This window comes from Schistocerca cancellata, chromosome 6 (assembly GCF_023864275.1).
Source record: "Schistocerca cancellata isolate TAMUIC-IGC-003103 chromosome 6, iqSchCanc2.1, whole genome shotgun sequence".
In the NCBI taxonomy this organism is placed as follows: Eukaryota; Metazoa; Arthropoda; class Insecta; order Orthoptera; family Acrididae; genus Schistocerca; species Schistocerca cancellata.
Window position 1 is genome coordinate 368,038,258 of NC_064631.1, and position 13,361 is coordinate 368,051,618.

At 43.3% G+C, this 13,361-nt stretch overlaps 1 protein-coding gene across 3 annotated transcripts in view; it reads left to right on the forward strand.

Annotated features, from left to right (window-relative positions):
- LOC126191543 (uncharacterized) overlaps window positions 1-12,945 on the forward strand; it is a 513,913-nt gene extending 500,968 nt beyond the window's left edge. For all 3 annotated transcript variants that reach the window (XM_049932449.1, XM_049932450.1, XM_049932451.1), the window contains one exon: window positions 12,050-12,945. In XM_049932449.1, the coding sequence (XP_049788406.1) occupies window positions 12,078-12,449 (372 nt within the window). In that variant the 5' untranslated portion in view covers window positions 12,050-12,077 and the 3' untranslated portion in view covers window positions 12,450-12,945. The remainder of the gene's footprint in view (window positions 1-12,049) is intronic.
- Window positions 12,946-13,361: the final 416 nt, after the last annotated feature.

Here is a 13,361-nt window from a genome sequence, read left to right on the forward strand (position 1 = left end):
AAAAAATTAATTACACGTTACTTCAACAGATTAATCGGTCAGCTTCAGAAGTTCAATACATGCTTAAATCATAGGTAAGCCGATGTCAAACAAGGATCCGACGGTAAAGGTTCACCGAGCGGGGTGGCGCAGTGGTTAGACACTGGACTCGCATTCGGGAGGACGGCGGTTCAATCCCGCGTCCAGCCATCCTGATTTAGGTTTTCCGTGATTTCCCTAAATCACTCCAGGCAAATGCCGGGATGGTTCCTCTGAAAGGGCACGGCCGACTTCCTTCCCAATCCTTCCCTAATCCGATGAGACCGATGACCATGCTGTCTGGTCTCCTTCCCCAAACCAACCAACCAACCGACGGTAAAGGTTCCCTCAATATGTTAACTAAAAATATTTTTTAAAAACAAATGTAGAATAATCGAGCGTCAGCGAAGTATGAAAAGGTTGTTAAAATGAATGTATAATAGTTGAATATCAGAAAAATCACACGCCTTCGTTGAAGAACGATAAACTGTGACACTTCGGAAAAATTTCATAACATTTGCGATGGATAGCAACCAGCTAACTGAAAACTTAGTGAATTGATGACGCTTGTATACAAAGTGAGAGCGCTAACATCCATAGAACCTTTTGAAACTATATAAAGGTTGTGAGACGGGCTAAGCGTGTAAGAAGGTAGTAATACATTCATTAAACGCTCAACGCCTAGTCGAGTATAAATATACAATTACATGCGAAGACGCGCTAAATAAAAGGTGGGTAAAGAATCCGCCAAGGGCCGATTGAGTAGTAGCAATTCATTTTACTTTCCGCTCAACTGGGGACTAGGCCGGCAGCCGGACGCGAGTTTGCAGAAACGCAGGGAAAGTCAGCTGCACCCAGATTACGAACTGCCGTTCCCAGCATTGTTAACTTGAGTGCAGCCGACTTCCCTTGGGTGTTTCTGACGTTGAACTATTGTACATACGTTTTTTACAACCTTTTTATACTTCCCTGATGGTCAGCTGTTGTTTTTTTTTAACAACTTTTATGTTTCTTACTTAATATGTTTACGACGTCTTTAAGTCCGATTCTTGTATCTATGATTTAAGCCTGTTTTGATATCCTGAAGATGATAGATTAATCTGTTGAAACTGGTAAAGAGAAATTAAAATTTTTGTGCAGCAGAAGACTGATTTTTATTTTGTTGAAAATCTTACTTTTAGCGTACACTTTATACAGTATATGGGGTAGCCATGAATGGTTTTTGCCTTCATATCGAAAGTTCAGATTGTCAGTAATATGCCCAAAGGCTGTTTCGTGAGCCCGTTGGCGCGCGCGTCTTTGTGTGTGTGTGTGTTTGTGTGAAGTACACACGTTATTAATTTTATTAAAAATTAGTAGTCATCTGCCTAAAAGAGTTCACAAGGTACATTAGCCTCTATCTTTTCCACTGGGTCTTGTAGGCATATTTCTGTTGTGGATTGAGCCGGCCGGTGTGGCCGAGCGGTTCTAGGCGCTTCAGTCTGGAACCGCGCGACCGCTACGGTCGCAAGTTCGAATCCTGCCTCGGGCATGGATGTGTGTGATGTCCTTAGGTTAGTTAGGTTTAAGTAGTTCTAAGTTCTAGGGGACTGATAACCTCAGTGCTCAGCGCCATTTGAACCATTTGTTGTGGATTGGTGGGTAATTGATAGACTAAATGATGCACCCTTATTTTAATAGAAATTGCGCAAACTTTGTCGCGGACTGATATTGATTGTCAGCACCTTAACTAACGTTCGGCATGTACAACCATTCGTATCTCCAGGACCGAGGATGATCCATCCAAATGTGCCAACTAGGGTCCAATTTGTTTCCTTTAACATCTAATTAAGATACGTGAAAGAAACTTGAACTGTGGCTCCCGAGTCTTCTGCCAGTTAAATTCACCCAAGAAAAAGTTATGGCTACGGTGTTTTTCGATTCCGAAGGACTCTTGCTTGTGGACATCATGCCAAGTGGAACCACCATAAATTCTGATGCATATGTGACGCCACTGAAGAAACTTCAAGCTCGACTGAATCGTGTTCGACCACATCGGCAAAAGCAGGATGTTTTGCTGTTGCACGACAATGCACGGCCACATGTCAGTCAAAAAACCATCGAAGCGATCACAAAACTCGGTTGGACAAAAGCAGGATGTTTTGCTGTTGCACGACAATGCACGGCCACATGTCAGTCAAAAAACCATGGAAGCGATCACAAAACTCGGATGGACAACACTGAAACACCCGCCTTACAGTCCTGACGTGGCTCCATGTGACTGTCATCTCTTTGGGAAACTGAAAGACTCTGTTCGTGGAACAAGGTTTGAAGATGATGACTCCCTTGTGCACGCTGCCAAACAGTGGCTCCAACAGGTTGGTCCAGAATTTTACCGTGCGGGTATACAGGTGCTAGTTCCAAGATGGCGTAAGGCAGTTGAGAGGGATGGAAATTATGTGGAGAAATGAAAATATTGTTCCTAAAGGATGTATCTACACACTATAAAACTTTCAAACATGTAGAATAAAAGATGGATTTTTTAAAAAAAGTGTGCATTTCTTTTGAAGTGAGCCTTGTACCTCAAAATTTAACCTTGTGATGCAGTTCCCCACTGTGGTGAACAACTGTTATTGTCGCTTCTTTGGAATTTTTAATCATCCCTGTGGCTGCAAATGCATGGACCTACTGATAACAAACAGACCCGAACTTTTCGACTCTGTATGTGCAGAACATGGAATCAGTGATCATAAGGCCGTTTCAGCATCCCTGAATATGGAAGTTAATAGGAATATAAAAAAAGGGAGGAAGGTTTATCTGTTTAGCAAGAGTATAATAGAAGGCAGATTTCAGACTACCTAACAGATCAAAACGAAAATTTCTGTTCTGACACTGACAATGTTGAGTGTTTATGGAAAAAGTTCAAGGCAATCGTAAAATGCGTTTTAGACAGGTATGTGCCGAGTAAAACTGTGAGGGACGGGAAAAACCCACCGTGGTACAACAACAAAGTTAGGAAACTACTGCGAAAGCGAAGAGAGCTTCACTCCAAGTTTAAACGCAGCCAAAACCTCTCAGACAAACAGAAGCTAAACGATGTCAAAGTTAGCGTAAGGAGGGCAATGCGTGAAGCGTTCAGTGAATTCGAAAGTAAAATTCTATGTACCGACTTGATAGAAAATCCTAGGAAGTTCTGGTCTTACGTTAGATCAGTAAGTGGCTCGAAACAGCATATCCAGACACTCCGGGATGATGAAGGCATTGAAACAGAGGATGACACGCGTAAAGCTGAAATACTAAACAACTTTTTCCAAAGCTGTTTCACAGAGGAAGACCGCACTGCAGTTCCTTCTCTAAATCCTCGCACAAACGAAAAAATGGCTGACATCGAGATAAGTGTCCAAGGAATAGAAAAGCAACTGGAATCACTCAACAGAGGAAAGTCCACTGGACCTGACGGGATACCAATTCGATTCTACACAGAGTACGCGAAAGAACTTGCCCCCCTTCTAACAGACGTGTATCGCAAGTCTCTAGAGGAACGGAAGGTTCCAAATGATTGGAAAAGAGCACAGGTAGTCCCAGTCTTCAAGAAGGGTCGTCGAGCAGATGCACAAAACTATAGACCTATATCTCTGACGTCGATCTGTTGTAGAATTTTAGAACATGTTTTTTGCTCGAGTATCATGTCGTTTTTGGAAACCCAGAATCTACTATGTAGGAATCAACATGGATTCCGGAAACAGCGATCGTGTGAGACCCAACTCGCTTTATTTGTTCATGAGACCCAGAAAATATTAGATACAGGCTCCCAGGTAGATGCTATTTTTCTTGACTTCCGGAAGGCGTTCGGTACAGTTCCGCACTGTCGCCTGACAAACAAAGTAAGAGCCTACGGAATATCAGACCAGCTGTGTGGCTCGACTGAAGAGTTTTTAGCAAACAGAACACAGCATGTTGTTATCAATGGAGAGACGTCTACAGACGTTAAAGAAACCTCTGGCGTGCCACAGGGGTGTGTTATGGGACCATTGCTTTTCACAATATATATAAATGACCTAGTAGATAGTGTCGGAAGTTCCATGCGGCTTTTCGCGGATGATGCTGTAGTATACAGAGAAGTTGCAGCATTAGAAAATTGTAGCGAAATGCAGGAAGATCTGCAGCGGATAGGCACTTGGTGCAGGGAGTGGCAACTGACCCTTAATGTAGAGAAATGTAATGTATTGCGAATACATAGAAAGAAGGATCCTTTATTGTATGGTTATATGATAGCGGAACAAACACTGGTAGCAGTTACTTCTGGGAGTATGCGTGCGGAACGATTTGAAGTGGAATGATCATATAAAATTAATTGTTGGTAAGGCGGGTACCAGGTTGAGATTCATTGGGAGAGTCCTTAGAAAATGTAGTCCATCAACAAAGGTGGCTTACAAAACATTCGTTCGACCTATACTTGAGTATTGCTCATCAGTGTGGGATCCGTACCAGGTTGGGTTGACGGAGGAGATAGAGAAGATCCAAAGAAGAGCGGCGCGTTTCGTCACAGGGTTATTTGGTAACCGTGATAGCGTTACGGAGATGTTTAACAAACTCAAGTGGCAGACTCTGCAAGAGAGGCGCTCTGCATCGCGGTGTAGCTTGCTGTCCAGGTTTATAGAGGGTGCGTTTCTGGATGAGGTACCGAATATATTGCTTCCCCCTACTTATACCTCCCGAGGAGATCACGAATGTAAAATTAGAGAGATTAGAGCGCACACGGAGGCTTTCAGACAGGCGACTGGAACAGGAAAGGGAGGTAATGACAGTGGCACGTAAAGTGCCCTCCGCCACACACCGTTGGGTGGCTTGCGGAGTATAAATGTAGATGTAGATGTAGATGTAGATTCCACTCCAGTGGGTACACCCTTCTGGTGCTGTGTCCTGCAAGCATTTGCAGCCTCTGGACTGATTGAAAACGACAAGTAAGCGACGATAACAGCTTCCACTACAGTGGACAATTGCGTCACTGTTTAACTAGCTGTGATATTACGCGCGGAAGTTTCCCTGTGCGATGATAAAACTGAGGAGCGGTGTGAATGGAGAAACGTTTTTAGCTGTGCAGAGGTCTCTGCGGGTTGTTAACAGTCCGCAGTTCGAGTCGACGGGGGGAGCGAGGAAATAAAAGAGGCGCTGCTGGCAGGCGTGTGTCGCCGTAAATTACCCCTCCGTGTTGAACACGCGGCCCCGCCGTGTCCGCGTAATTGGCCGGACTTGTCGGCTACCGCTGGTTAGTCACACAGGCCAGCCCGCATAATTTCGACGCCGCCTCCAGTGGCGCAGCAAAGGCCGAGCGGAAAAAAGGAAATGCGAGCCCGCGGTCTGTCTTACACGCGTGACCGCCCGCACACGAGGGAGATTCGCTATAGCCAGTTGTCGGGCTACCACTTGGCACGAACAATTTGCATCACTGACTCAACACCTTTGTCCTCAGTCACAACTGAGGAGGCAGAAGTTTCATTTGGACACAAATGTCTGCAATATCCCCGATGCTGACTGGTGTTACCATTTCGACAGCCCTGTTACCACAGAAAACTTTCGTTTAAACAATCGCTGAAATATACAGCCTGTACGGTAAGTACGTACGGACTTCAGAAAGTAAGTTATCACACGTCGTCCCAATCTAACAAGGGGACCATCAGACTTGTTAATCACAGATTTTGATAAGTCTTGAGTATGTTGTAGAGCAACTGTTCTGAGTACATGGCGAGCGACTTTTCATTCGACGGCCCCCTATTACCGAGAAGATTTTATGCGATCTTCTACACTGGTGTGACGATGATCACGGAGTACCTCCAAATATCGTGTCGGATCTCCTTTTGCCCGGCTTAGTGCAGCAACTCGACGTAGCATGGACTCAAGTCGTCGGGAGTCTCCTGCAGAGACTTTGAGCCAAGCTGCCTCGATAGCCGTCCGTAAGTGCGAAAGTGTTGCCAATGCAGAATTTTGTGCGCTAATTAACCTCTCGATTATGTCCTTTAAATCTTCAATGGGATCATGTTGAGCGATCTGAATGGCCAGATCATTCGCTCGAATTGTTCAGATTGTTCTGACGTGGCGCATTGTCATCCATAAAAATTCCATCTTTGTTTGGGAACATGAAGCCCATGAGCGTACGTCATTGTGGGCCGGGAGTCCCCCAGTCGGGGAAGTTCGGCCGCCGAGGGCAAGTGCTTATTACATTCGACGCCACATTGGGCGACTTGCGCGCCGGACATGGGGATGAAATGTTGATGAGGACAACACAACACCCAGTCCCTGAGCGTAGAAAAATCTCCTGCCCCAGCCGGGAATCGAACCCGGACCCCTTGGCGTTGCAGGCGGTAACGCTATCGCTACGCTACGGAGGCGGACATGAAGTCCACGAATGGCTGCAAATGTTCTCCAAGTAGTTGACTATAACCATTTCCAGTAAATGATCGGTTCGATTGGTCTAGTGGACAGACCACAACATTATGAAGCCACTAGGCCTCAATTATTTTCTGGGTATATTCCAATTTCTGTCTTCCTCTACATTTTAACCCGCTACGGCTCTCTCTATTAACATTGATGGTATCAAATGGTTCAAATGGCTCTGAGCACTATGGGACTTCACTTCTATTGTCATCAGTCCCCTGGAACTTAGAACTACTTAAACCTAACTAACCTAAGGACATAACACACATCCATGCCCGAGGCACGATTCAAACCTGCGTTCGTAGCGGTCGCGCAGTTCCAGACTGTAGCGCCTAGAACCGCTCGGCCACCTCGGCCGGCTGGACGGTATCCCCCGATGCCTTAACAGATGTTCTATCATCCTGTCCCTTCTTCTTGCCAGTGCTTCCCATATGTTTCTTTCCTCACCGATTCTGCTGAGAACCTCTTCATTCCTTATCAGTACACCTAATTTTCAACATTCTTCTATAGCGCCACATCTCGAAGGCTTCAGTTCCCTTCTGTTCTGGTTTTCCCACTGTCCATGTCACACTACCATACAATGCTGTGCTGCAAAAGTACATTTTCAGAAATTTTTTCCTTAATTTAAGACCTATATTTGATACCAACAGACTTCTTTTGGCTAGGAATACCTTTTTCGCCAATGCTAGTCTGCTTTTTATGTCCTCTTTGCTCCGTCCGTCATAGGTTATTTTGCTGCCTGGGTAGCAGAATTTCTTCGTCTACTCCGTCATCCCCAATTGTAATGCTAAATTTCTCGCTGTTCTCGTTTCTTCTACTTCTCATTACTTTGGTCTGTCTTCGATTTTTTTCTCAATCCATATTGTGTACTCATTCCATTCCCCACGTCCACCAGTTGTTCTTCACTTTCACTGAGAATAGCAATGTCATCAGCAAATCTTATCATTGAAATCCTTTCATCCTCAGTTTTTATCCCACTCTTGAATGTTTCTTTTATTTTCCTCATTGCTTCTTATATGTATAGATTGAACAGTACGGGCGAAAGACTACATCCCTGTCTTACATCATTTTAACCCGAGCACCTCACTGTTAGTCTTTCACTCTTATTGTCCCCACTTTGTTCTTGTACATATTATACATTACGTGCCTTTCCCTATAGCTAAGCGCTTTTTCTCAGAATTTTGGACGTCTTGCACCATTATTCACTGTCGAATACCTTTTTCATGTCGACAAATCTTACGAACGTGTCTCGATTTTTGTTCATAGTGCTTCCATTATCAACCGCAACGTCAGAATTGCCCCTCTGGTGTCTTTACCTTTCCTAAAGCAAAACTGATCCTCAGTTTATTTTCAATTCTTCTGCATATTATTCTTGTCAGCAGCTTGGATACATGAGTTGTTAAACTGATTGTGCGATAATTCTCGCATTTGTCAGTTCTTATAATCTTTGGAATTGTGTGGACGACACTTTTCCGAAAGATAGTACTTCGCCAGACTCATAAATTCTGCACACCAACGTCAATAGTCGTTTTGTTGCCACTTCTCCCAATGATTTCAGAATTTCCAGTGGAATATTATCCATCCCTTCTGCCTTATTTAATATTAACTCTTCCAAAGCTCTTTTAAATTCTGATTCTAATACTGGATCCGCTATTTCTCTCCTGTCGTGTCCTGTTTTTTCTTCTTTCACGTCGTCAGACAAGTATTCCTCTCGCACGGGCCTTCAATGTACTCTTTCCATCGATCCGCTTTCCCATCTACATTTAACAGTGGAATTCCTATTGAACTCTTCAAGTTAACGCCCTTGCTTTTAATTTTACGGAAGGTCGTTTTGACTTTTCTATATGCTGAGTCAGTCCTCCCAATAATCATTTCTTTTTCGACATTTTTCATGTAGCCATTTCACCTTAGCTTCCCTGCACTTCCTATTTATTTCACTCCTAAGTCACTTGTATTTCTGTATTCCTGAAATTCCCTGAACATTTTTGTACTTTCTTCTTTTGTCGACCATCTGAAGTATTTCTTCTGTTACCCATGGTTGCTTTGCATTTACCTTCCTTGTACCCACGAGCTTCTTTCCAGCTCTGTGATTGCCGTCTGTAGAGATGTCCATTCCTCTTCAACCGTACTGCCTACTGAGTTGTTCATTGTCGTAGTTTCTATAGCCTCAGAGAACTTCAAGAGTATCTCTTCATTCTTTAGTACTTCCGTATTCCACTTCCTTGCGCACTAAATCTTCCTGACGAGTCTCTTAAACTTCAGCCTACTCTTCATCATTAGTACGGGTGTGAGTCAAATAAAAACCTTAAATATTTTTTTAAGTATTGTGTATTGTGCAGAAGTGGTAAAAAGCTGTATCACTTTTCAACATAATATCCCCCACGCTCAATGCAAGTCCTTCAGCGCTTACAAAGTGCATAAATTCCTTTAGAAAAAAATTCCTTTAGAAACCACTCATGCACCGCGTGGCGTACCTCTTCATCATCAGAACGGAACTTCTCTCCTCCCATTGCGTCTTTGAGTGGAAATCACTTGGGGCATTCAATTTCCGACTAGACATTATCCGTAACATTAAGAGTGCACACACAGGTGTGTACGAATGAGGAAACAAAACTTTGAGTTATATCTTATCACATGTTGAAAACAGTTTGTTGATACCTAGTACTGGTTTAAAGATATTAAAGTCTTAATTTGGAAGATAATTTATGGATACCCTGTACAACTTCCCTGTTTTTCGTAAAACTGATGGCGAGGAATATAACAAAACAGCACATTGCTGTTTAGGGGATGAGTGTATATGGGAGAAACAATTTGTGTAATAGTTTACATGCCCTGCTGTCGCATTTGAAAGTGACTACGAGAAAGAAAATGAAACCGCACATTTTCACAGCACACCATTTTCTTTCTCGCAGTCGCTCGTAACAGAAAACTTGAACGTATTAGTTGAGAAAAATGTATAACCAATGACTTATGTATGTTTGTCTAAGTACCGTGTAAAAAAATATAGCCGCCCGCTGTGGCCGAGCGGCTCCAGGCGCTTCAGTCCGGAACCGCGCTGCTGCTACGGTCGCAGGTTCGAATCCTGCCTCGGGCATGGATATGTGTGATGTCCTTAGGTTAGTTGGGTATAAGTAGTTCTAAGTCTAGGAGACTGATGACTTCAGATGTTAAGTCCCATAGTGATTAGAGCCATTAAAAAAAAACTTTTCGAGATTTTCGGTAACTACGCTAAACAACGACTAGTTTTTATATAGTAGTACAGATAGTAAAAACACTGACATTGCCAGTGTGTGTACTACTTTTCTTACAATATTGTTTTCGAGTGATTTGTAATACGTTTTCTTACGGTATTGTAAATAATTAGTTGTTGTTGTGGTCTTCAGTCCAGAGACTTTGATGCAGGTCTCCACGCTACTCTATCCTGTGATGGCTTCTTCATCTCACAGTACCTACTGCAACCTACATCCTTCTGAATCTGCTTAGTGTATTCATCTCTTGGTCTCCCTCTACGATTTTTACCCTCCACGCTGCCCTCCAATACTGAATCGGTGATCCCTTGATGCCTCAGAATACGTCCTACCAACCGATCCCTTCTTCTAGTCATGTTGTGCCACAAATTTCTCTTCTCCCCAATTCTGTTCAATGCCTCCTCATTAGTTATGTGATCTACCCATCTAATCATCAGCATTCTTCTGTAGCACCACATTTCGAAAGCTTCTATTCTCTTCTTGTCTAAACTATTTATCGTCCACGTTTCACTTCCATACATGGTTTCTTTATAAATTGTAAATAGCCTTCGCTCCCTGTATTTTACCCCTGCCACTTCAGAATATGAAAGAGTATTCCAATCAACATTGTCAAAAGCTTTCTCTAAGTCTACAAATGCTAGAAAGGTAGACTTGCCTTTTCTGAATCTGTTCTCTAAGATAAGTCATAGGGTCAGTATTGCCTCACGTGTTCCAACATTTTTACGGAATCCAAATTGATTTTCGCCGAGGTCAGCTTCTGCCAGTTTTTCCATTCGTCTGTAAAGAATTCGTGTTAGTATTTTGCAGCCGTGACTTATTAAACTGATAGTTCGATAATTTTCACATCTGTCAGCACCTGCTTTCTTTGGGATTGGAATTATTATATTCTCCTTGAAGTCTGAGGGTATTTCGCCTGTCTCATACATCTTGTTCACCAGATGGTAGAGTTTTGTCAGGACTGGCTCTCCCAAGGCTATCAGTAGTTCTAATGGAATGTTGTCTACTCCCAGGGCCTTGTTTCGACTTAGGTCTTTCAGTGCTATGTCAAACTCTTCACGCAGTATCATATCTCCCATTTCATCTTCTTCTACCTCCTCTTCCATTTCGATAATATTGTCCTCAAGAACATCGCTCTCGTATAGACCCTCTATGTACTCCTTCCACCTTTCTGCTTTCCCTTCTTTGCTTAGAACTGGGTTTCCACCTGAGCTCTTGATATTCGTGCAAGTGGTTCTCCTTTCTCCAAAGGTCTCTTTAATTTTCCTGTAGGCGGTATCTATCTTACCCCTAGTGAGATAAGCCTCTAGATTATTATATATTTGTTCTCGGGCCCTGCTTAGCCATTTTGCACTTCCTGTCGATATAATTTTTGAGACGTTTGTATTCCTTTTTGCATGCTTCATTTACTGCATTTTTATATTTTCTCCTTTCATCAATTAAATTCAATATTTCTTCTGTTACCCAAGGGTTTCTACTAGCCCTCGTCTTTTTACCTATTTGGTCCTCTGCTGCCTTCACTATTTCATCCCTCAAAGCTACCCACTGTCAATTGTTCCCTTATGCTCTCCCAGAAACTCTGTACAACCTCTGGTTTAGTCAGTTTATCCAGGTCCGATCTCCTTAAATTCCCACCTTTTTGCTGTTTCTTCAGTTTTACTCTACAGTTCATAACCAGTAGATTGTGGTCAGATTCCACATCTGCCCCTGGAAATGTCTTACAATTTAAAACCTGGTTCCTAAATCTCTGTCTTACCATTATATAATCTATCTCAAACCTGTCAGTATCTCCAGGCTTCTTCCATGTATACAACCTTCTTTTATGATTCTTGAACCGAGTGTTAGCTCTGATTAAGTTATGCTCTGTGCAAAATTCTACTACTAATTAGTATTGACATTAAATGATAAAAAAGCTCTCTCTCCGTCTTCAGGCCACAAGTGGTCCATCGGGACCATCCGACCGCCGTGTCATCCTCAGTTGAGGATGCGGATAGGAGGGGCGTGTGGTCAGCACACCGCTCTCCCGGTCGTCAGCATGGTTTTCTTTGAAAGGAGCCGCTACTATTCGGTCGAGTAGCTCCTCAATTGGCATCACGAGGCTGAGTGCACCCCGAAAAATGGCAACAGCGCATGGCGGCCTGGATGGTCACCCATCCAAGCGCCGGCCACACCCGACAGCGCTTAACTTCGTGATATCACGGGAACCGGTGTATCCACTGCGGCAAAGCCGTTGCCAAAATGATAAAATATGTGTTAATTTGTTGAAATCGTGAAAAAACGCGAGACGAAAAAGTGTGAAAAATATGAAATATTGTTCTGCAGTGTTATAAAGTCTTCAGCGAAGAAACTTACAGTGCCCCTTTTTGTTGCAGGTAACAGCAGAGCTTAATAGCGTATACTATGGATAGGTTTCCACTCAGCAGAGAGACTGTGGAGGCGATAAAGACGAAGCGGCAGCTGGAGAGGGCGTGGGAGGAGTACGGAGACCCGGAGGATAAGCGAGCCCTGAACAGGCAGAAGAAGCTGGTGAGTCGCCTGGTGGCGGAGGACCGCGGCGCGCACCTGCAGGCGCTCGAGGAGCAGCGGCGCGAAGCGGCCGCGAGGAGGGCCAAAGCCGACGCCATCCGCAAGATGGTGGCGCGCACCGATGACGACACGCTGTGCGAGCTCGCCGACACCATGTGCGGCGTCGTCCAGATGATGAAGTCTCTCGCCGTCGGGAGCAAGAGGCAGCTCGGCGGAGGTGGACGCGTCCGGGCCATACAGTGGTGACAGTCTCTGTCCAGTCTTTGGCAGAACAAGCTCAATTTTTTCATTTTTTTTCGTTTCTTTTTTTTTTTGAGTGGGGGTGGGAAGTAGAATTCATGTTACAGTGTAATAGGCTGCTTAGTGCGGTTGATAAGTGGTGCAATAAACATTAGCTTGGTGAATACTGTATTTAGACTTGACTAAGGTCAACATACCATTCCATTTACTTGATCTTAAGTGTATTGCATTTAACTCGTATCAGTTTCAGAATAAACCAAAAGGCTTTGCACATAATCAGGCGCATATTACAGTTTTCGTACTAAACGCTGATGCTCTGACTGGACAATAAATTAGTTTTCTCGCGGCTTGCACCGTACGACCAGTGAATGTACTTTTATTTCTTCTCGTGTATCACTAACATCTGTCCACTTTGTTCTGTTCGCAGTGTAGAAAACCAAAAAAGTCAATTCGATTGGAGATGCTTTTCAATAAACTGTTTAGTTTCTGATTATGTTAGTTTCCATTTTCCTCAGTTTTCTTTCCAGTATGTCTTCACAGATTAAAAAAAAAGTAAATAAATAAAACTAATCCGTTCTTTTTGTCAATACAGAAATACCGAGGCAGATCATTTTTAATTTTAGACATAACGCCAATGGAACTACTGCGATTTCTATGCCTTCATTTAAAAAAAAAACTGTCTTGATTGTATTTTTTAACGTTAATGTTGTTAGTGCTTTCGGTCAATAGACAAACATGAGATTTCCTTATGCCATGTAAGCAATGTAGGTGGTGTTTTAATATGTTTCTTCGTTGTTACACCTGTGATATATCATTGTCACTTAGTTTTAACTTGCTTTTAGCTTTTAAAACAGTAAAATATTTCTGGGTGTTTTTTAATTCTTTTATTTGCTGACGGCCGAGGTGGCCGAGCGGTTC